General features: G+C 40.4%; 1 protein-coding gene across 3 annotated transcripts in view; it reads right to left on the bottom strand.

The window, feature by feature from the left end:
• The window catches only part of sema3d (sema domain, immunoglobulin domain (Ig), short basic domain, secreted, (semaphorin) 3D), a 31,169-nt gene extending 8,547 nt beyond the window's left edge, over positions 1 to 22,622 (bottom strand). The window contains exons 1-16 of one of the 3 annotated variants that reach the window (XM_080870197.1): positions 22,317 to 22,622; positions 22,049 to 22,092; positions 15,902 to 16,158; positions 13,128 to 13,288; positions 11,027 to 11,089; positions 10,788 to 10,907; positions 10,599 to 10,692; positions 10,116 to 10,244; positions 8,194 to 8,330; positions 6,269 to 6,383; positions 5,955 to 6,024; positions 5,726 to 5,870; positions 4,997 to 5,219; positions 4,696 to 4,784; positions 4,456 to 4,497; positions 2,910 to 3,067 (exon numbers count right to left, since the gene is read on the bottom strand). In XM_080870197.1, coding sequence (XP_080726323.1) covers positions 2,910 to 3,067; positions 4,456 to 4,497; positions 4,696 to 4,784; positions 4,997 to 5,219; positions 5,726 to 5,870; positions 5,955 to 6,024; positions 6,269 to 6,383; positions 8,194 to 8,330; positions 10,116 to 10,244; positions 10,599 to 10,692; positions 10,788 to 10,907; positions 11,027 to 11,089; positions 13,128 to 13,288; positions 15,902 to 16,124 — 1,769 coding nt within the window. In that variant the 5' untranslated portion in view covers positions 16,125 to 16,158; positions 22,049 to 22,092; positions 22,317 to 22,622. Of the gene's footprint in view, positions 1 to 2,909; positions 3,068 to 4,455; positions 4,498 to 4,695; positions 4,785 to 4,996; positions 5,220 to 5,725; positions 5,871 to 5,954; positions 6,025 to 6,268; positions 6,384 to 8,193; positions 8,331 to 10,115; positions 10,245 to 10,598; positions 10,693 to 10,787; positions 10,908 to 11,026; positions 11,090 to 13,127; positions 13,289 to 15,901; positions 16,159 to 20,211; positions 20,303 to 22,048; positions 22,093 to 22,316 lie in introns of those variants that run through there. The other 2 variants (XM_080870196.1, XM_080870198.1) reach the window with 2 other exon arrangements.
• Positions 22,623 to 23,766: the final 1,144 nt, after the last annotated feature.

Raw genomic sequence — 23,766 nt, 5'->3', positions numbered from 1 at the left:
AAGCTCCTGTCAGGCATCATATCGGCTAAGCTGAACAGGCACATGGGTCAATACATGAGCGGGACACAGAAAGGAATTGGCAAGAATACCAGAGGCACAAAACACCAGCTACTGGTAGACAGAACAGTCAGCCGAGACTGCAAGACCAGACTGACCAACCTGTGCACGGCCTGGATTGATTACAAGAAGGCCTATGACTCAATGCCCCACAGCTGGATACTGGAATGCCTAGAATTGTACAAGATCAATGGGACCCTAAGAGCCTTCATCAGGAACTCAATGGGGATGTGGCGTACAACACTAGAGGCCAACTCCAAGCCCATAGCACAAGTCACCATCAAGTGCGGGATCTACCAAGGAGATGCTCTGTCCCCACTGCTGTTCTGCATAGGCCTGAACCCCCTCAGTGAGATCATTAACAAGACTGGCTACGGATACCAACTACGGAACGGAGCAGTTGTCAGCCACCTCCTGTACATGGATGACATCAAGCTGTATGCCAAGAGTGAACGAGACATCGATTCACTGATCCACACTACCAGGCTATACAGCAATGACATTGGAATGTCGTTCAGACTGGAGAAGTGTAGTAGGATGGTAACAAAGAGAGGGAAGGTAGTCAGAACTGAGGGGATTGAACTACCAGAAGGCAACATTGCAGACGTAGAGGACAGTTACAAGTACCTGGGGATCCAGCAGGCGAATGGGAACCATGAAGAGGCTAGAAAAGCTGCAACCACCAAGTACCTGCAGAGGGTCAGGCAAGTCCTAAGGAGTCAGCTGAATGGTAAGAACAAGATCCGGGCCATCAACACCCACGCCCTACCCGTGATCAGGTACCCTGCTGGGGTAATAGGCTGGCCAAAGGAGGAGATAGAAGCCACTGACATAAAGACAAGAAAGCTCCTTACCATGCATGGAGGGTTTCACCCCAAGTCCAGCACCCTGAGGCTGTACACTAAGCGGAAGGAAGGGGGCCGGGGACTGGTGAGTGTCAGCACCACAGTCCAGGATGAGACAACGAACATCCAAGAATACATTGGGAAGATGGCCCCAACTGACCGAGTGCTCAGTGAATACCTCAGGCAGCAGAAACCCAAGAAAGAGGAGGGAAAGAGGAGGGAGACGAGGAACCATCATGGAAGGACAGGCCCCTGCACGGTATGTACCACCGGCAGATAGAGGAGGTGGCTGATATCCAGAAATCCTACCAGTGGCTGGACAAAGCTGGACTGAAAGACAGCACAGAGGCACTAATCATGGCAGCACAAGAACAAGCTCTGAGTACAAGATCCATAGAGGCTGGGGTCTATCACACCAGGCAAGACCCCAGGTGCAGGCTGTGTAAAGATGCCCCAGAGACAATCCAGCACATAACAGCAGGGTGCAAGATGCTAGCAGGCAAGGCATACATGGAACGCCATAACCAAGTGGCCAGCATAGTGTACAGGAACATCTGTGCCGAGTACAACCTGGAAGTCCCAAGGTCAAAATGGGAGATGCCCCCAAGGGTGGTGGAGAATGAACGATCTAAGATCCTGTGGGACTTCCAGATACAGACGGACAAAATGGTGGTGGCTAACCAACCGGACATAGTGGTGGTAGACAAACAGAAGAAGACGGCCGTAGTGATCGATGTAGCGGTTCCGAATGACAGCAATATCAGGAAGAAGGAACACGAGAAGCTGGAGAAATACCAAGGGCTCAGAGAAGAGCTCGAGAGGATGTGGAGGGTGAAGGTAACGGTGGTCCCCGTGGTAATCGGAGCACTAGGTGCGGTGACTCCCAAGCTAGGCGAGTGGCTCCAGCAGATCCCGGGAATAACATCGGAGATCTCTGTCCAGAAGAGCGCAGTCCTGGGAACAGCTAAGATACTGCGCAGGACCCTCAAGCTCCCAGGCCTCTGGTAGAGGACCCGAGCTTGAAGGATAAACCGCCCGCAGGGGCGTGCTGGGTGTTTTTATTTATATTTATATTTATATTTATTTATATATATATATATATATATATATATATATATATATATATATATATATATATATATATATATATATATATATATATATATATATATATATATATATATATATACACATACACACGCAGACACATACACAGAGTTGAGGGCATCATCTTGTTGGCATTTTTATCTGTTTTCCTGCAAAAACATTTAGAGTGTACCAGTTTTGGTTTTTTTTTTTTAAAGAAGAAAGAAACAAGTTTCTTTGACCTCTGACTTGTGTTGCTCACTTGGGCTCCTTCAGTTTGTATTGATTTCTTCCTCCACTTCCTGCTAGTCCTGTGTGGTGGGACATCTGTAGCCTACATTCCCTGACACTCTGAAGGTCTGCTTTCAAAGAGCCCTGGAGGGCTCCACTATTGTACAAACCATAACAAAATCCCTACTGGGCAATAATATGGCACTATGAACCCAAACTGTAGGGCACAGTTTGTTCAGAGCTTGGATTCATGCAAGCAAGCTCACAAACAAAAACACAGAACAGGATTTGATTTTCACCTCAAGGACCACACTCTGCAAGTGTGGAATGACAGTGTCAGCCGAAAACACGCTGAAACATCTTTAATCATTGCCTGAGAAAAATAATTACCTAATGGCTTGGAAAATATTGTGAGGTGAAGAGAATGAAAACAGAAAAAAAATTTAGGGAGAGCTATGAACGTCTGAGAGTTCCAGCATTAAGAACTAGCCTTGGAAACACACACAAACAGACACACCCCCTGGCAAACTATGGAACCAACGAGTCAGTGTTCACCGGTCCACATTTGCACTCTAATGATTTCCTTTTATTTTGGGGTTTGTTCAGATACTTGTTTCAGGCTTACTGCTTTGAATTAATGCATGAGGACATTTCAAAAATACAAAAGTACTACAAGTGTCATGTGCATACCTCTTAGAGGCAGGGATATATCGTGCGCATGTGTGTCCATCCCAGGCACAGTAGGGATCTCGTGCCAGGCAGCATTCAGCACAAGCCTGGCCATATAGGTGGCATCTGCTGAGTGAAACCTGGGCTAGACCCTCACTTGAACCCACGTAGAGCTGTTGCTATGGTAAAACACAACATTGCTTCAAGACATACAAACATACAAAGCACCTTCAACTTTAACAATTGTACATCATCAACAGAGGACATATCACTATGTTGCGTAAATAGTTAATTAGTTAAGTCTGCTAAAGCTAAAACTATTTTTTATGGAAAAAATATTTGTTCTATATTAAAATTATATTTATTAAAAAGTTTTCCTCTTTCCGCATTAGCATTCTTCATCTATCAGAACATGTTTGCTTTAAATGAATCACACAGAGATTTAAAGATTTCCCCTTCTTAGCATAACATTTTCTTTGTACACTATGTACTATTTTTATAAAGAAAAAGATTCTACGCAACATTAAATACACTACATTTAAACTGCTCTGAGTGAGTAAAAACCGGCTTCCACTAAATTCTTGATCTGTTGCAGATAAAAATCACATTACAATACAGAACGAAGATGGCATTAATCAACAGAAACAAGGCTGCTAGGACAACAAAACATAAACACCTACACAGAACAGTAGACTACAGACGGAAGGCCTTGAGTGAACTATGTGAGGTGATACTTGTGATTTGAAGGCATTTTTGCTTCAGTGTAGTATGGGATGTAATTACAGAGTTGGCACTGAAACAAGTTCATATAAAACAGATCTGGTAGTTTCTTGAAGTTGTTTCACCAGCTTCGTCAGCTCTAAGCTTGGAATTTAAGAAGAAGCTTCTTGGATAAGAAGTGAAACGTCTTCAAGAAACTTAAAGAAATCTTTGCTGCTCTAAAAAGTTCGGTTGCAAGGTTGCTATTGATCTAGTATGCTTTAGTGCATAGTCTTCATATGGTTTCCTTTGTGGTGTAGGACCAATTTAAGATAGCGTATACTGCTGAAAGAATGGCTGCATATAGATATGAGTCTGATATATTTTTTATTTTATTAAAAGCACATGGTTAAGTTTCTTAAATGATTACTACTTTTTGAAAATCAGGTTATAACTTAAAGAATACTCCAAGATATTCTTAGGTTTCTGTGAAGGCTGACATTTGGCTTGCAAAATGAATAGGCTGAATTTCGCAGTTGCAACTGGATCTAGTCTGACTCGCCTCAAAACTCTAGCGGGCAGGCACACAGACACAGGTCAAACACTGTTGGTGATTAATGGAAGCTGTGATTGGGGTTGAAGTGTCTACTGACATTCCTGACCCTTATATAATGAGGCGTAAGGGTGAGAGAGCTACAAGAAAATGGGGAAGACTACAGACAGAGAGGAAAACCAAAACATGAATAACAAGATAAAAACTATATGATTTGTGCCACACAAGCCATATGCATATAACTTAATGCATGTGGCTTAATCGAAGCGAAGAGCAAATTTGCACGAACAATTGCACAAAGTGTGCAGAACAAACCTGTTTAGACGAGATCTCCAAACTAAGGATAGGCGAGGGATTCTGCAAAAAGAAAACAAACTCCATCAACTTAAAAGCTAATGGATATAAATTATTGGAGGTCAGTTATGTATTCATTACATATAAATATTTCACTGTCTTATAAGTCACTGACAGCTACACTATGAGGAAACAAAACTCAGCAAATCAGTGTGTAACATATGTGTGTATTTATTTGAATAACTGTGTTTTGAACTAAACCTGGAACACTTGAAGCTCTTCAAGAACCACTTCCTCTGTTGACCAGTTTTCTTGAGTGATGCTCACTACCTTAAGAATGGAGCCAACATCTAGGAGAGTGAGACAGAAAGAAAGAGGGGTGAAATTACCACCAGAATATCTTCAGAGAGTTGCTTGAGAAGCATATAAAACATAGACTGCATATGTTCATTTCACCCTACACAAAATCTGTCCAATGCCAACGAAAACAACAAGTAATATACTGCCCTCTGCTGGTCAAATGTTGACTTTCACAAAAACTAGGAGGAGAGGTGTGACTCACCTGTTCCCACGAACATAACCTCATACTGGCCATCATCTGCCAAAACTCTGTCCACCACAATGTGAGTCAAGGTGTAGTCAACTTTGACACGTGTGAACACAGGACGACCAGTGAGAGGGTAGACAGAGTGATACATCAGAGGGTGGAATCGAATAAATCTGACAACTTCATCCGGGAAGTCTTTAGTGGTCTTGATCTTTGGATCATATGTTTTGCTTGGGCACTAAAATTACAAAAAAATCACAGCTGATTAGTGACCGTGTTTTCTATATTTCCTTCCACCAGTTCAACTATGGAGCAGATTCACTCAAACAATTTATTGGTATGTGTCTCCTTCTAGAGGCTAAAATAAGAACAGCAGGAGACAAAGCATATGTGAAACATCTGTTTCACACTTGATGTCAGCACCAAATTGTCCATCACATTACTTCGCTTAATTAATCTTTTTTTTTTAAACAAAATGAAACATGAATCTGATTAACTTCTCAAGTAACCTCATCAAAGTGTAAGTGAAGGTCATGCATTACCAGGCTGCATGTGCAGATGTAAGTATGCCCTCCAGCAAACCTTTACATTAAAGCCATGTTTATAATTTTTCGATTAGGAGGAAAATTAAACACCTTATCCAATATATGGAAACAGAATAGCTAACAGTGATAAGTGCAGAAGGTACAGATGATTTCTTTTCTTTTTTTTCCTTTATGCTCTTCTCTTTGGCATACAACATACCGTTCCAGGACGGGGATATGGTATCCTCCCCTCATATTCTACCCAGCGGTGGTCAGGCCCCTCCTTGTGGGCATAAGGTCCATTAAACACAGCCCTTATGTCTGCCATGCTATAAACACACACTGCTGAGCCACGGAAAATGGAACTGGAGGAAAAGTAAAAAGAACAGGTCAGGTTAATGCTTGGAGAAACAGGAAAGGACCTGAGGTTGTGTTGATAAAAATCATACCTAGAGGTTGTGAAGACTGCATACACTATGGGGTTTTTGTCATCTCTGGTTGGGAGTAGAAAGACATCCTCTACAAAATAAAAAAGAATGAAAAAGGTTTTTTTTTTGTTATCAATAACCAAACAGAAAAGATTTAGGCGAGCATCCAACAATAAATTGCAGTATTGAAGAACTGCAGTTGGTAGCACCATTAGCCATGTGGTACTGTTGATGCATTTCCGTCCTTGTATGAAATTTTCTCCGAAGACAATTTTTAGAACATATAACTGACTTTATTGACCAGATTTTCAGTTTTTAATCTTACAGTCACTTACGGAGCTGATCAAAGTGTGTGTCCACGCCATCTGGCCCAGGGATGGAACACACAAGTCTGGCTTTGAGGAAGGTTGTCCATTTATTGGTCAGACTCCTCAGCCCACCCACATCATTCTGAAACACAACCACACACTCTGTAACAAACCATCGTCGGAGAGTGCAGCTGTCCAACGCGGCTGAACACGAACTGTAATTAATAATATACATTTGAGCATAAACACTGTAATCCAGCCAATGCGGTTGGAAAGACAACACAGAGCATCATAGACTGACTCAGGTTTCCTTCACTAATTATGAAAATAAACAAGTGAACCACATGCCTCTGGAATACATTTGCTTGTTTAACTTGCACAAAGAAGACCTTCAGTCAGGAGTAACTGAAAAGTGAAAGGAAAACACTGAGAAGGGTGAAAAACATAAAAGGAAAACGAACGAAGGGGAAGTGCAGCGTGATGAAGGGGAGAATTCAAATGCTGATTAATAATGCAGGTTTTACTTTAGCATATGAATTGCTGTTTTAAATTGAGACCTTTGACTGAGGTATGGTAAGAGGGTTCAAGTGTATCTCCTTGTCACGCATTGAAAACTTAAAAGACCCCCCTTGTTAAGCTTAGCCAAGTGGTGTAGAAAGGGCTGTTATGGTTTAACACACAAAAAACACACTTGTGCTTAAGAGACCCCCCAAAATGTAAGCACTTAATGGGGATCTTTCACAATGGTGATAATCTTCAAAGAGGATTGATGTAAGGAGCTGTCATTCACAATGCAGATAATGAATATGAACCAAAGTACAAAGTACATGAGAGACACATGGCTCAGAGAAGAAAGGGCCGTAATTCAGACGAATCTCCTTCCAGTCTGCTTTACGGCTTATTCTCAAGTCATAACCACACTGAAAGCTTTTTTCTAAGAATGCAGTCCTGGATCGTGCATGCTAATATTAAACTGCCATGTCACCTAGTTCCACTCTGAGAACTAATTGGACACTGTGTTATAATGCCTGGTCTGTTACATAGAGTTGAATCTTTTGATTTCTGGATTTAGTCATTTATTGGCTGTTTTCTGTTTGGTCTTATAGCTTGTTTGTTTTTTTTAAGTATAGGTTGAGGGCTTGATTCCTGTTTTGATTTCATTTTTCATCCTCACAGTTATGTTTAAGCATCTTTGAAAAGGTGATTTACAGTGGCTTGTAAAAGTATTTGGCCCCCTTGAACTTGATCTTGTCTCCCTCTCTTGATTGCCTATATCCGTCTAGTTTGCCCCAGCTGTCTCCACTTCTATAGTCTCTATTTTGTTATTTTTCTTATGCACTTTGTATTTATGGACTTTTCATCAGCCATAATAAATGGCTTGCTTTTTGTTGTGTTTAGTCTGCCTCTTGCGACACACGGCGTGGTGCACAGAGAGCCTCAGATCATGCAACTGCACTGCTTATGCCCACAGTCAGCGGTGCAGCTAAACTTATAGTTGTTTTGACGTGCTGTCAAACAGAACCTAAGTGGCAGTGACACATTATCATCAAAGGTCTTTCAGAAAAGAAATTACCTATATTGACCTCAGTGACTGACTAGGTAGTAAAAACACAGCAAAAATAAGAATTCTAACCATGATTTACTGCTCCAGACAGAGTTGGATGACCACAAAAGAATTGGGATAAAATTGGGAACGGTTCCTCCCAGCCAAAGATTCACACCCGATCAGGACACCATCTCTTATTTTACAAGGTCCTATCTACTTTAGGCTGTCTTTTCAAGCACCAGTTCTCTGCACCTACCACATCACTACCTGGGCCTCAGCATCCATGTACAGCATCATACTGTCTTTCATTGGCTTTGCTGTTGCTCATTAGTTATATTGTACCAGCCCCTTCACCCCTCCACCATATATCTCCTACTTTCCACACCTCTCTCCTGTAATATCTCACCTTGCACACACGAGCCACTCGGGAGAGGATGCTTTTGTCGTTGCCTTCCCAGGACACCTCGCGGAAGAAAAAGTATACTTTATCATCATCTGGATTGTAGGTGTCTGCAATGGGATGGGCAGCTATAAACCTGGCCTCTGAAGACACAGAATGGAGAAGACAGAGGAAATAGCATTAAAATGAGTCATAATGGTTTTGGCATGAACTGCAGTCTTAAGGTAGCATTAAAACTACACTTAGCGTGTGTTTATTTACAGTCGTCTTCTATTTCTGCAGAGAGATTTGATGTATTACTCTCTCTTTACTAAGTGTAAAGCTGAAATGGGCTGAACATAAACTGCACTTAGGTACATGCAGCAATTGTAAAAGAAGATTTAATTGACTTTAAAAGCAGTTTTGTTTAAATTTACATGATTTTCAGTATGTCAGGCAGTATCAATTATGCATCAGTGCAGCATAAAGATACTCTTACACACCCTGGGTTAAACATCTGATTTATATGTGCGCATCTATGACAAGTGTATATGTCCTGTACTTAAAATCTTTGTTACTGGTTTTTTTGGCCTCTTTGGGACGTGAAAGCAATCTATCAACATGAAACTGACACGATACTTCTGGATGTTTTAGCAAACATTTAAAAACTGAATAATGCAAAGGGAAGTACCTGCTGTGGTTAGACACAATGCTGATGCAAAGGTGACAGTAAAGCAGGACAGCTGTGAATGCAACAATTGCAAAAGAAGATACAGCAGAAAAAACTTCAAACAGTCCAGACATCTGAATGGAACAAAAGAGTTGAGAGATAATTCTATGTCTAAAATGTTTTTGATTGTGAAAAAATTAAAAAATAAAACTGTCACGGGCCTATGAATAAGAATATATTATGTTTTATGTGATGATCCTGTGTGTATGTGCAAAATTTAATCTGTACACTTGCTAATTATCAAATGGATAATTAATACTTACAATACAGTTAAACTGCACAAAGCATGTTTGCCTCTGAAAATTACTGGAGGGCAAATAGGTTATTTTTGGATTGATTTTAACTGTTCAAGCTACTAAGAATTATTAGTAAGCACAATTTTCAACTGCATTTACGGCACTGGACACTGTATTAAAACAACAAGTGCTACATATGATGTAGGAAAATAGCAGTGAGGAGAAACAACAGCATGTTGCCATCAGGTGGGAACAGGCCCAAAAGTTTAAACGTTACAGTGACATTACATCAACATTAGCTCGACACCTAGAAGCCAAGCCAACCACTAGAGGGTGATTCCCCAACTGGAACGGCTTAATGCATTATAGCTAACACATGGGACAGAAGGTCATTGCTAGTCATGAAAAGATGTTCCACTGAAACACCGAAACACTCCAAGAAATGGGAAAACGAGACGGCCGCCCTGTGTCGACACTCACTGTTTACACACACCGACAGAGAGGGAGAGGGAGAGAGAGAGCGCGCATTACTCCAAAAATCTCTGACTGTGTAGTTGTGAAATGTGGAGACCATGTGTAAGGATTTAGGTTCTAGTGACAACTGTTGATACATGACAGTCCATCAGTGGCTATAAAACACTGCAAACAGGAGATGATGCATGCAGAGAAGGTCACTCCTCAGTCCTAAGTGATGACTGTGCATACCCCTGGCTAACATGCGGTGTGACTAGGACTGTGAACTTTGTGGCACACTGTAAATTCCCCCATAGGCGTGGTCCTGGCTCAGCTATGGCAATCATATAAAAGTTCCAGCTAAATGAGTAAGTGGGCGGTTTCCTTCCCTCTGGAATGCCAATAACCATCCTGAGGGCACAGAGAGGCTCTTTGTATCAGTAGAGAGGCCAGAAGTTATGCGAAAAAGCAATAACAAGTTTGGAGTGCAGTCAGCCTGTTAACGTGGATGTGTGCAAGCATGTGTGTACCATTGATCCAGTAGTCTTCAGAGATGTCTGTGCGTATGTAGTGTTGGTCAGGAGGAGGGCCTAGGGAGCGTGTGAACGTTGTATCTTTGCCCAGGAAGTCTGAAGATGTGCCCGCATACAGGTACTGATCTAAATAGAAGCACAGTAGACTTAGAAAACAAATCTTACAGCTTTTTTTTAAAATATATACAGAGTGAGTAAGATTTCAATTAACATACTGAAACAAGCACATGCAAGAGACACAATTGTTTTGCATTTGTCTGCCAAGTAACTTTGTTGTTGCTGCAGAGACACGTAAGCTTGTGTCTTTCTTGGCCCCCAAAAATGGGAGAAGAGGGCTGACAAACAAAGACATGAATACAAATTCATTGCAAATAACTGAGTGAAGTGAAGCGTGGCGCTCTGCAGCTATAAAATTCTCGCTCAATAAAAGATAAGGCAGGTAGAGGACTGCTTTGTACAATGTCACCTATGTTATCTTACCTGTGAGGACTGATGTAAATGGCTGCAAGGGATCAAAAGGACATTTCAACCTGCCAGACTCCTCTGTATTAGACAGCAGCTTCAAAACGCCATCCTGAGAGACAAAATTAAGAGGATTCACAAACGTAAGCCTATTTATCAACTCTAGTCAAAATGTTTCCTGTTAAGATCCACTCATGCCCACTTTACCTTTTTGTGGCCAGTGATTTCAATGAATGCACAAGTGGGGTGGAAGGCCCCTGTCCCACAGGCATAGACATGTGTTCGGTTGTAATTGTGAAGGACCCTGATAAAATTTGCACATTCCAGCTGGAACAAGCAGGGACAGAAAAAGAACATGTATGAGGTACACTGGAAGGACTGATTGAACACATACATTTAGTAATCACAGAAACTTAAACTCTATAGATTTCTTTAGAAACACTTACATTTTCATTTTTGCCAGCCAGTTTGCACATTTCCACGTTTTCCTTCAGAGCAGGCCAGTGAATCTAATAACCGATAAATCAGAAATATTTCACTTCTTACAATATAACCAGAATGTGAGCATTCAGCTTCAATTTACAGAAGACCTGTTGCAGTTCTTTATAGTTTGCATGCTATGCTAAAATATTTAAGTTCTAAAGATTAAAATTTTTAGTTGTGACAAACATTCCATGAATAGCTGTTACTTTTGAGAATATAGAGTAGGATACAAGATTTTCTGGATTTCTTTTAGATCCTTTAACCTGATTCTTTTTTAATGAATCATTTAAGTTAAAAAGTTAAAAACAAGAGCAGGCCCCTGAACGCTCAAACTTTTTTTCCTTTGCTTTAAATAGTATTTTATTTCATTCTATTTTTACACCGAAATATGCTAAACGTAAAATGAAACGAATAATAACTACACAATGTTTTCCCTTTCATCTCTATCCATATCTAAATAACAAATGGCATTTTTACAGTATTTAAACACCTGTAGGTGTTGTGGTAAGAGATTAGCTGAGGTATAACATCCAGCCTCCCTTTAATGTATGCCACCATACTCATACATGTGTTATAACAGGCTTATGTGCTTAGTGTGTTACCTCCACTAAATCCTACCATGGAGTGCTATCCCCAAACTTATTCATGGATGAATTATCATACAGAAAAGCAGCGTTACAATACGATGTGCTGAGCGAGAACAGTGTGCCTGTGTTAGTGTTTTAATTAGTTTTGGATAGAGTTTCATGTGATCGCTGACCTTGTTTCACCTAGTAAAAATGAGTACGGTAATTTACTTTAGCATATATAGTTATTTAAAGACTTAAATTATGTGGACTTCTTTATAATAAAAGGTAAAAACACCTGGAATGCTTGTGAGCATCATAAAGCCTTGACTTTCAGGGGCTTTTAGTCCCAGTCCAGGTATGCGTGTTCAGTAATTGATAAACACTGAGTTTGCAGGGGAAGATCACATTCACTGTCAAGGCTGATCTCACAGGGCTCAGAGGGTCAGACTTTCTGTTCATATCTCTCTGGCATCTATATCAATGACCCCTAAAGGCAACAGAAATGCAACACTTTAAGAGCAAGACTAAGAGTTAAAACAACCAGATAAAGATCAAATAAACACACCGTCTTCCCACCAGTGGATCAACCTCAGCTGCATAAACACACTAACATCTACAAATGTTAACATATGGCATCCATCCAAATGCATTTGTGTGTTTGTGTAAAGTCTGAGCATGCACACTCCATCAAACGTGTACATACCTGATGTATGTAATTGTGTGTGTGCTCCATGCGTGTGGGTGGGGGCAAGGACTCTCTAAGTTGATGACCCTGACCTTACTAGACAGATAACTTCAGACTGCTATTGACTGAAAGATCAGTGTTTCCCTAAAACAATACATAGCTGAGTGCATTTCAGGAAAATTCTAATGGAAAAAACGATTCTTATCGCCCTACTTAATTGCCAAACAGGTAGCAGCTAAATGTTCCATAATGCATTGTTCACATTAACTAACAGGTCAGTTAACGTGTGTGAAAGCTTTAAACTTAAATTTCTTCAAGTAATATAAGGTTTTTAAACCAATACTGAGGTATTCTTGTTTTAGTTTTACAAGTGGTCCTCGATATTTTACTCATTTATACTCTACCCAACTCAGCTTGTTTTGTTGTTTGTTTGTGGCATTTCAAACAGGAAGTTGGAGAGTGCCTTCTGGTGGAAAAACATCAACACTCATAAGGTTGTGCACCTGGTTTCTTCTTTATTTTTATAATTTTCATTTATTGTCCATTATAAATGCTAATACAGCTATATCAGCAAACAGCTAATATCTATAAATATATTGACCCTCCTGATATATCATTCTGGCTCTACTTTACACTCCTGTAAATATATTGACGTGTACCTGAAAAAATGTCTACATTATAACAAATGACATGAACAAATGCAAAAATAAGCACTGCTCTTTACTTAGTACAGTGTCTTGTCTTTTTACGCCTGAACCTGGATTATTCTTTATGCTATATTGATTTTACACATGCATATATATAGCATACCTTTGTAGGGGATTCAGCCAGATTGTCAGGGTCAAGCAAGTAGATGTGGTCCCTGGCTCCCAACAGAAGACGACCCCTCTCTTCATCCAACAACAGCGACTGCGAATGAAGGCCATTGGAGGGGCTCAAAAACAGAGATACACTGCCCACCTTCAGCAGTTCTGTCCCAGTATGAGAAAGACACAGACAAACACATTAACAAATATCCCCACTGCCATGTAAAATGCAGTATTGTGAGTCAAATTAAACTAAAGTGAAAAAACATATTTTGGTAGGACTACACTGTGGGGCGCAATTTATTCTCAGCAGTTTAAAACCAGTATAATCCCAAAGACAGTCACTGAGATGAAAAAAGTCTCGACTTAAAGTTGCATAATCCTGTTTAGCTACACATGCTCATAAATACGATTTTTTTTTTCAATTTAGATAGCATAGTATCTCAGTAAGTAGACTTTTAGACAGGAATACCTGTTGTTCATCCATTACACAATAGTACGATTTTGCTATTCACTTGTACATTTTTATGCAGAACACGTACTGTTTTTATATGAAATTATATATACAGTTTGCTTGCTTTAGACCTGGACTCGCAGCTTGTAAGGTCCATAGGTTTCTGAAAGCTGAATATGTTCGACATTTTTAGCTCAGGATCGTGTCTTTGATCTCCATTAGAGGAACTCTCTTCTATCACGAGGCTCTTTTCAGCGCACCACACTTGCCACATGCCTTGAGTAAACACTGGCTCGGTGCAGAGGAGTCCTGTGGGAGTCACTCTGAAAGGATTGACACTGTGATTACCCTCTTGGTGAGAATGATTGGAGAGGTTACCAACCTTCAATATTTGAACTTTTGGGACCCCTCCTCACCACACAATCTCCCTTAATACCTCCCCTTTACACTGAACCCCCATGTGCTGATGTATCTCCCTCCTACACACATATCATGCCCCAAACAGACAAAACTCACAAAGAGATTAGGCCTGCTAGCCCTTGGTGTGGTGTGCAGTAATCTGTTCTGTAAACACACAGCACTATGAGCCTATTGAAGCTTAGCATAGTCTCCACACATTTCTTCAAAGAGGAGAGCCCTAAACAACATGAAAACCTCTTGATTAGCTTTGTTATTGGAACTCAATGTTGCTTTCATGCACGCAGTTATTGGAGTAAGACTTGATCAAGCTTTAGACTTAGAGACCTCTTCAGAGCTGTAAGCAATGCCTGAATCTGCCCTTTCTCACATGTAGCACATGGCAGGAGGTCAACTGCATCAGACACATTGTCACTGCTAAAAATACCTCATATGGTGAAGGATAGGGGTGTGCAGGATGCAGGTCACATCACACCCATATGCTTGCTATGATTTATCCAGACAATTATCCTGCTCAATTCCCATTTGTAATCAAAGACTTTGTAGCTACCAGGGTAACACGTTCATTTATTGAATGATCCATCTGGTCATTTCTGTTTTCACTTGTAGCTCCACCAAAACCTGATTATGGTGAAACAATTACAGTCTCAGGAATAAATATGCAATGTAGGATGCCTCTGGTTTCAGAATATTCAGAGGAGCATGGCAGACACTATTATATTTTAGGTCAGACAGACATATTGATTAGAAGCTAATGCTACATGTTCACTAGATGAAAACTAAAGTTCTTGGGTTTTTATTTTAAAGCAGTTTGTTTAGAGGTACTCCCTCAATGAGGGATTTTTACTTTTTATAATTTCACCCTTTAGTCATTGAATCTGTATTTGGGCTTACGTAAAGCTGATGCTATGCTGGAAGTGAATTCACTGCTGGGTGGTGTTGCTTTTGAACAGTGTCCACTAATGAAATGATGACAAGAGGAGCAGGATGCATGCACTTGGTTAAGCTTTTGTTATTTTTGACAGATTTGTCTTTGCCTCAGTGATTCTCACTGAGAGAACCAAATATGGATATTGCTGTCAAATAGCCATTCACTTTAGTGAAGATTAAAGTAGCATGTAGCCAAATTAAAGGCAATCAGACTACATGACATGATAAAGTACTTTACTTTACTGGCTTGGAAGAAACATAAAATAAGACAAACCGTAGAGCTAAATACTAGGCTAACTGCTGAAAAAACAGTGTCCACAGTAATCTTTATTCCTGCAGCTACTTGCATATGTTTTTGTTGGACACATACAGTAGGACATGCATATGTATCTATTTCCAGGCATAGTTGGTTTTAGAAGCCTTGACCAAAAGACCAAAAGCTTTTAGAGGTTGAAGTCAGAGTGAGTTCACTTTCAGGTCACAGTGGGGATTCAATTTTATGGAACAAAAGTTAAGTTAATATGTGTGGTTCCTTGTAGCTGATACACAGCATTAGGGATGACGACTTTGAAGTAAAGTTTGCACTCAGGTTTGAGGAATGCAAAAATATAACTTCCTAACTTTTGGTGGCACAAAGCAAACACACTTGGTTTATGCAAAGCCACATACATGGACACAGAGCACATTTATACGGTCAGATGATATCCACACAGCAGACTGATGGATCAGTAAGTGAGAAACCTTTCACTTTGCTTCATGTTTATGTGCTACAGATCATCTCCATAAACTTCACTAAATTCTCCTCTTACCATTTCCTCTGCCTGTTGCACAAGTCACATTCAAGTAAGAAAAAAAAGATGCACACTGAAAGATGGAAAGATGTATGACAAGAAAGAAAAAAATGAAAAGATAAAATCCTATGTCAAACAGCAATATTGTTTGAATTAAAACAAACATCAGCAATATTTAGTTCTTACCTCTATGGCTGAGTTTGACCCTGGGGACACTCTGTTTGATGCTTGCTCCAACAGGGAGGATGGCCAACAAAATCAGTCCAAACAGTGTGACCTCCGGATGGAATAGAGCCATAAACTTCTTCCCTTTGCCTCCATAATTACTGCCAGACAAGCAGAACATAGCCCCAACCTCATTCCAGGTCTGATTGCTAGAGTCCTCTTTCTTCATACTGTGTGGAGTCATCTTGTAGTGTTTTCACTTTGTGCTTTTCTGCAACCTTGGAGGGAGACCAGTGTAAAGAGTCAAGCTAGGGAGGAGCAATCATAAGTGTATGAGGATGCAAGCAGTCTCATCTAACTCCAGAGAGGGGGAATATACACAAACTTCTGTGGCTGTTTCGCCATGGAGCCCTACAGGCATGTCCCCTTCCTTTGCCCATCCTACATCAGCTGTTGCTTGTCACCGGCTCTCCTTTTGTTTCGCCTTTAAATCTGTTTGCCCCAAACAAAGGTCAGACTAACAAAACAGTTGCATTCTACTACTTTTCATCAGGCACGTCTCCGCTTTTCTCTCTCCTCCCATATCCTTTTCACATGGATAACTCAACTTAATTCTTTGCCTTAAGGATACTTGCCAGTAGCTTAAGGATTGGTTGATGACCCTGTCACTTCCTCCTTTATACCATGTAAAAAATGGGCCATGCCCTGTTTAGGACGTCACAATCAATTAAAAATGCCCAGACATTAGTTCACATTCTGAAAAGTTAGCTGTCTGACTAGGATTGAAAAGCTGTGCTTTTAAATAAATGTGTGGTTTAGAATAAGTAGCAGGAGCACAGACTGTTACAAGTTTAAAAAAAAAAAAAAAAAAAAAAAAGAAGTAAGAAGGAAAAAAGACAAGAACTAAAAAATAACTACTTACTTGTTATATTCTGAAAATCTGTGTTTTAATAAATTTATATTTTTTTCAGTGGTACTTGGACACCTAAAAAGTGACGCAGTGGAACTAGTATATAAAGCTTTGTCACTGAACCCTGATACTAATTTTCCTTCTTAAAATTAAAGTTGCTTGTCAGCACAATTCATACAATACAAGATAATATTCAGATTAACTTCACCTCAAACAGGGTGCAGAATCATGCAAAATGTTTTTTTTACACACATTGCAGCTTCATGAAATCTGTGCCCTTTATTACACCGTTGATGCATTCATTGCATCTTCTAAGTACAGACTGAGTACCGTCCCTGTCTTTAACCTGCATTCCTGCAAATCCCACAGCCATTAGGATACTAATTAACCAGACTATTGATGGAGAAATTAATGAATGCATTGAAAGAATGCCTCCCCTTAAGACCTTTTGCCACCATCATTACTTTCCTTCCACCCAGTTTCAGAAAGCACACATCAACCTGTCAAGTGACAACATAAACAATGTCAAGCTAAAGCTAGATTAGATATGACATTCACACTCCTATATCTCTAATATTGACAGCATGTATGCTCCTTAGAAGTCCACCACATATAGAGAATAGCCATTTGATAATGTGTAAGCAGCACCTTAAAAAAAAAAGGTGATATCCTGAGTAAATATACTGACCCGGGTCTTTGCCCATTGATTTGTACTGCAAGGTAAAATGTGAAACAGATATTAGGTGTTCGACTACAACTCACTTAAGTTTATTTGATTTCTTTCTTCAGTCATCTGATGTTTAAAACTGTAGCTCTTTGTGCAGAAACAGGGGTGAGCGGCACCCTTCCAAGTGCCCCATAGCTTTAAAACGAAGAGGATTAGACTCTGATAAACAGACTGGTGTTTATTTAGGATGACAAATTGAGACGTGTTCACACCTTCAGGGTTAGAAATACAGATATAGAGCTCTGCGTGAAGGATGGGCAATCAGCAAAGAGAGTGAGAAAGTTAGGAGGCTAAAATCCCTGTAGTCTTTGCACTTTGTGAGCGATACTGATAGTGCTGATGGTGAAGCTTATCCTCCCTACAGTATTTTCAGGAGAGCAGTGACACAATTTCACTCAAGTGATAAGCACTTCAGTAATGCATCTCTTTTCACAGCTTGAGTGCCCACATCTATCTGCAGCACAGACATGTGCAACACCCCGCTAGAAGAATGACCCCCAGGAAAAGAAAAGTACAAGTCTTGGAAGAAAAACAAAAAAAAAAAAATTCTTGAGTAATAGATGACACACACTGGAAGAGGAATACCAGAGTACCAGTGAGTCAGTACTTTGAATGTGTCAATAACGGAAATGAAAAGAGAAATAAGGGAAAAAGTGCACAAGAGATGTGAATAATGGGGGAAACCAACTTCTTGTGCCATGTAAGTTAAGCTAACACCCCTATTTCCTGGTGACTAGAGTCCTTGTTGTCTTTGGCAGCATGGCCGGCACACAGTGCAGGGTGTCAGGAGAAACAATCCTGATAGAGATGGTGACAGATTTAAAGCTAGCAGCCAAGGGCTCCTGGCTTCTGATCTCTCACCAACACAAAGCACCTTTAAATATACTGACTCTTCTGTTTCGGTTTAAACAATACAGTCTTTGCATGCCATAAAACATCTACTCAGTTAGTATTATCAGTGAATCTAGTAGCCGACACGCTGTACAAGAATCGTAAAGAGAAACTAGCTCAAGTGAATACACAACAGAAGTTGCCAGCAGTCATGAGAAAAGAGCAGATGGTGAAGAAGTGCTCTGGCTATGGGCATGCTTGCACCAAGACCACCCCTAATGAGGCATTTAGCAACACCCAGGTGCCCTGTAGAGTACACTATTATCTAACTCCTCCATCTCCACAGGACGGAGTGCATTAGCACAGCTATTTGTCTTTATTCCCTGACCACAGGCACTGACCTAGCAGAACAACATAGGTAATTGTTTCTAGTTCTCAAGACATTAATTGTTTTTCTTGGCAAGAGTCAATCATCTTTTCTTTAGCCTTGTATTTAAGCAAGCATGCAACTCTCTGTGTGTGAGCTAATGTCTCACAGGAAAAATGCTAAAAATACAAACTACAAAGAATATGGAAGAAACATTACATTTTAAAGTGGGTTTACAAACTATAACTCCAGGTATAGATGGAAGTAATTAAGGAAACACGTCACTGTTCCATAAAGACAGGAATCAACCTTACTTTTTGTGTTTTAAACATGTCATGTCTTTTATTTTTATGTTAGACTTTATGACCACATTAAAATAACAGTAGCAAAGCGGTCAATAAGACTGATATAAAGGCTCATAATCAGCGGCTTTAAAGTATGCTAGGAATTAACTGCTGGTTCAAAAAATGTAAATATGAAACATGTGATCCCTGAGGTATTATTCTGGATACAGATCAAGCCCCCCCCCCACCCCCCACCCCCACCCCCCACCCCCCCAGCCCCCCCACAAGCTACAATACATGCTTATAAATTAAAGCTTTTGGGGAACTTTCATAGTATAAATGTGCAAGTTTTTTGTGTAATTTGTTTACTCATTTTATTAAGTAGACATCAAGGCCACAAACTGTGATTCATTTAGCATTTTAATCACTAACGTGATCCCACATTATCTGACTGAAACATAATATCTAACAGCGCAGCATGTGCATCTCCTGGGAAATTAGATATCGCTCCAGAAATTGAATGCAAAATAAATTGCCAAAATATCCCCTTACACGCAACATTTAATCATCCAAAACATGGCGATGGAGACAGAGATGGGCTTTGAAGTTGAAAACACTGCAGTAAATTAGTCCCAAATAATGAAGGAATACACAGTGCAAACCATGCTTGGTAAAGATGCCAAATATTTCTCCATGCAACAGAATAGGGTTGATCCCTTACTAGTCGGACAGCCTGGATTTCCTGAATCTGTTACCTTTAATTATATCATATAACTTCTAAAATGTTTGATTACCAAATCTCTCTCATAACTATACAAAATTAGACTCTATGGACTCCAGACAGTTGATTCTACTGCCCTGGTCAATGGATTTAAGTGAGGATTTCCCAGAGTAAATGACTCAGGTCTTAATTTAAACAATATAAACCCACAATTACACTTTGCTCTAAACCAATATGCATGAAATCTGTGAATGGAAATGCCTAGACAAGAGGACATTCCAGTTGAATTTCTTCCGTTCTGGAAGTGAAGAGTACGTCTGTGGGGAATACCAAAGAAGATGGATTAAATTCCAACCCTGAGGTCCTGTCTGTCTACATTTTGTCTGTATCTCAAAACACTGGAAAGGGAACACTCCTGGAGGCTGCTGGTATGGAAACCAAATACACCAAAGCCAAATAATATGCCCCAGCACCTGTTATTAAAGACTCACTTTATGTTTACTGTTGGTCTTCAACAATAGAAGACAAGGTTCACAGCTCCTCACAACCACATGCAGTTGTCACAGAGCCAGCTCAGGTCTCCTGTCACACACAAGGGTTAATGGAAAGCTGGGAGGAAGCAGCAAGGAGTGATACTTGATCTATGGTTTAACTCGTCAACAGAGAAAATGGCAATTAAAAAACATGAGCTGAAAACAAAGCCAGGGAATATGTAAAAGAGAGAACAGACCATGTAACTGAGACGGTTGGATGAAGATAAACATGCAGGTAGTTTTGCCGATAATTGACAACAAAACCAGTAACTCTACTCACACAGAACAGGTCATGACGCCGGAAAGCCACTCAGAATCTGTATGAGTGCCTGCATGTATGAACAAATGTGTGCGTGTAAGCTAATACCATCCTGAGGGAGGCAGATGGGAGCAATATAGGGCATGAAAACAGTGACTGACATTTGTAAGTGCACCCACTTGTATCCTCATGGCCTGAGGATATAGGGGTACACCCATCTAGGCTACGCAACAACTCTTCTCAAGACCAAACTGTCATCTACACACTTGAGAAGCAACTGTATTGTTCTTTGTAAGTGCTGGAAAGACTCTGTTATGCAGTTTATCTCCATATGAGCCTAAGCACAGTTCATTTACAGAGTGGGGACACAGAGAGGCCACAGAAAAACAGCCAAACCGAGCCAGTCAGTCTGTCTGCAAGTCACTGGCACCTAGCTGTTGTAGACACTCTAAACATACTAACATCACTGCAGTAAATGTGTCTTCTCAGTTGCTTTGTCTGTCAGCACTGAGGGATTTTGCAAACATAACCATATTAGGCTAGTGTGCAGCATACAAGTATGTTTTAATAACACTTTCCACCTGAAACCTGTTGAGTTTTGCAAAAGACCCCTTTAAGGTTTTAGTTTTCATCACTGTCCAGGAAAAAGCCTCAGCATGAGACTGCACTGACTTCTGACAGAGCTCAGAAGTGTTGCTGTAGGCCATTTAAAACACAGCTCACTATTGATGCTGTGGTTGTTTTAGAGAAATGTTGGATTGGTCCAGACATGCCACATAGAACTGGAATGAATTAGTGCACACAGGAGGCACAACTGTAGCACGGCATGGGAAGGGCATTGATTGGCATAGCAAACAATGGAATACACCCCTTTAATCAGTCCAACATAGTAACTTATTTTTTCACATGGAAGGTTCCTATCACAGCCACAGCAGTCTTGAGCCTTCCCCATTCCCGGCCAAGTAAACATGGGGATGTGTGTGTATACTGCAGTGTGTATGTATTAGGTATGCCTGACAGCATCTCAATGACGCAATGTTTGGACGCTGTTTAAAGGAGAAAATCAGACAAGATTTTCTGTCTTGTCTTTCTGTCGCCCAAGGCAGAAGTCATTTATTTACCTCAGTCATGCTGATCGAAACCCCTGAAACACTGCCAGAGAAATCAATGCATCCACACAAGTACAAACTCCCCTCCCTCCCTCCCTTGTTTACCTCTCTCAGAACCACCAGATCCCAGTCCAAAGTTAGGTAAACCTTTAAAAAAATATATGGGGAGAGTGGACCAGTGAGAAAGAACTACATCACTACTTGTTTTCTTTTCTGCTGGACTGTAAACCACTAACATGCACAAACACAAATAAATGACCTCAATGAGGTAAATGTGTCCACGTCAACATTTTACTGTATGTATGATTAATTCAGACAGTAGACATGTACTTGGCTTAAGTCCATATAGTCACATTCAGTTTGGGGGCATTTAGAATTCCCACCCCCTCCCCAAACACTGTGCAAAGACAAAAATTCTCCCTCTTACCAACTTCTCATATATCCATATACAGTCTCTGTACTTTAAACGATCTATCAAGAAAAAGAAAACAATAAAGAAACTTAAATATTGATTAATACGTTTAAGTTTGTAAATCCAGCTTAATAAAATGTACAGATACACATAAAGCGTTAAACCCCCTTTAAAACTCTGCAGTATTAATTTATTAATTTAAACTCTACTGTGGTCCACCTGACACACGGTTATAACTTGGTGTAGATTATTACCCTCGTTATTATTATGGCGTGTTCCTCACCTGCTCGCTCGCTGACTTCGTCTCTTCTCGCGTGCAAGTGCACCACATGAATAGCAGTGTCTCAGAAAGTTGTCCGTTGCAAACACACACACAAAAAAACGACCAAAAGTATGACACTTGGCACAACTTCAACCCGACCAAAAGGAAAGTGGATGGATAAAATGAGGTCTTCCTGCAGATATTTCCACTCCCTGTAACGTTAGTTAAACTGAAAAGCGCTCTTGAACTCTTCGTGCACTGCGTGTGTGTATTTTGGATGGCTGGGTAGTCTGTGGCAGTACGCCCCGGGAAAGACAGACGGCAAACTCCCAGTTGTGCTGCTGCTGCTGCTGCTGCTGGAGGGGAGGGGCCCTCAGCATCTGTACCGCCGTTCTTTTGGACGCTCCACAGCTTCAGTTTCATCCCTCCGAAAGTGCTCCGACTATTAGAGTTACGATGGGCCTTATTAACGGTTATGTATTTCGGCTAATAGCATGATCAAAACAGCTTAAAACTGATCTGAAAAGCATTCATAACCATGAATAGACTCACCAGTCACAGCTCGTGTTACTGCAAAACATGTTAGTGATCATGTGGTATTTTATAATTATTAGTGGCAAAACTATGGCTGAAAATATTATTGCAGTCAGCTCATTGGACTGACCTAACCACTGAGGACTGCCTCACATTTTTCTGTGGTGCTTTTCTCCTCTTATTGACCACTCAGTGCTTCACTCTACAATAATGCCCTCACCCGTTTTTTCTTTAAGCATGCATCAATTTATCTGTCACACCAGTGAATACATTGGGGGCAAGCCTGATTTCAGTATCTTGCTAAGTGCACTTCCACCTACAAGCTGTACAGTAGGAGGTGGGGATCAAACCAATGACATTCCAGTTTATAGATGATTACCTGTGTTTAATTATTTAATTTTACATTGTTTTCAAGTAAATTGGAGTAACTCACATCGATTTAATCACGAAAATATGTTGTAATCCCCTGGGGAAATGGTTAAACTGTTCGTGTTTTGATATATATAGCCATTTGTGTCCAGTCAAAGTCTATGCGGCTCATTTTTGTAAACTTGTGTGTACTCTGGGTTTCCCTGATCTACTAACAAGCAGAAAGAACCAAGAGCTGAATGTTGGTTCAGGCAGCAGATTTTGGCTGTGTGTCACAAAAGACTGTGCAACGAATGGAGGAGTTGATTTTGAAGTAAACATGGATTTCTTTGGCACTCTCTATTCATGTACACACAGACGTGAGTCAATCCAAATCTGCACTTCTTGTGAGTTGTGGAAGGGTTAGAGCCAAACATGCACAAAAAATGAATTTATTCAAGAACAGAGCTGTAATGTTGGACCAAGAAAAAAGAGTTGCAGGATATCCCACCCATAAACTTAGATGAAAATGCTTGTTATTGATTTTTGGTTGTGATGATCATATCACTTTTCCAGTGGTGGGTATGTA

The sequence above is a fragment of the Rhamphochromis sp. 'chilingali' genome, assembly GCF_963969265.1.
Source record: "Rhamphochromis sp. 'chilingali' genome assembly, chromosome: 2".
NCBI lineage: Eukaryota > Metazoa > Chordata > Actinopteri > Cichliformes > Cichlidae > Rhamphochromis > Rhamphochromis sp. 'chilingali'.
The sequence above is the reverse complement of the archived record's forward strand: the minus strand, read 5'-3'. Positions and strand labels throughout refer to the sequence as shown.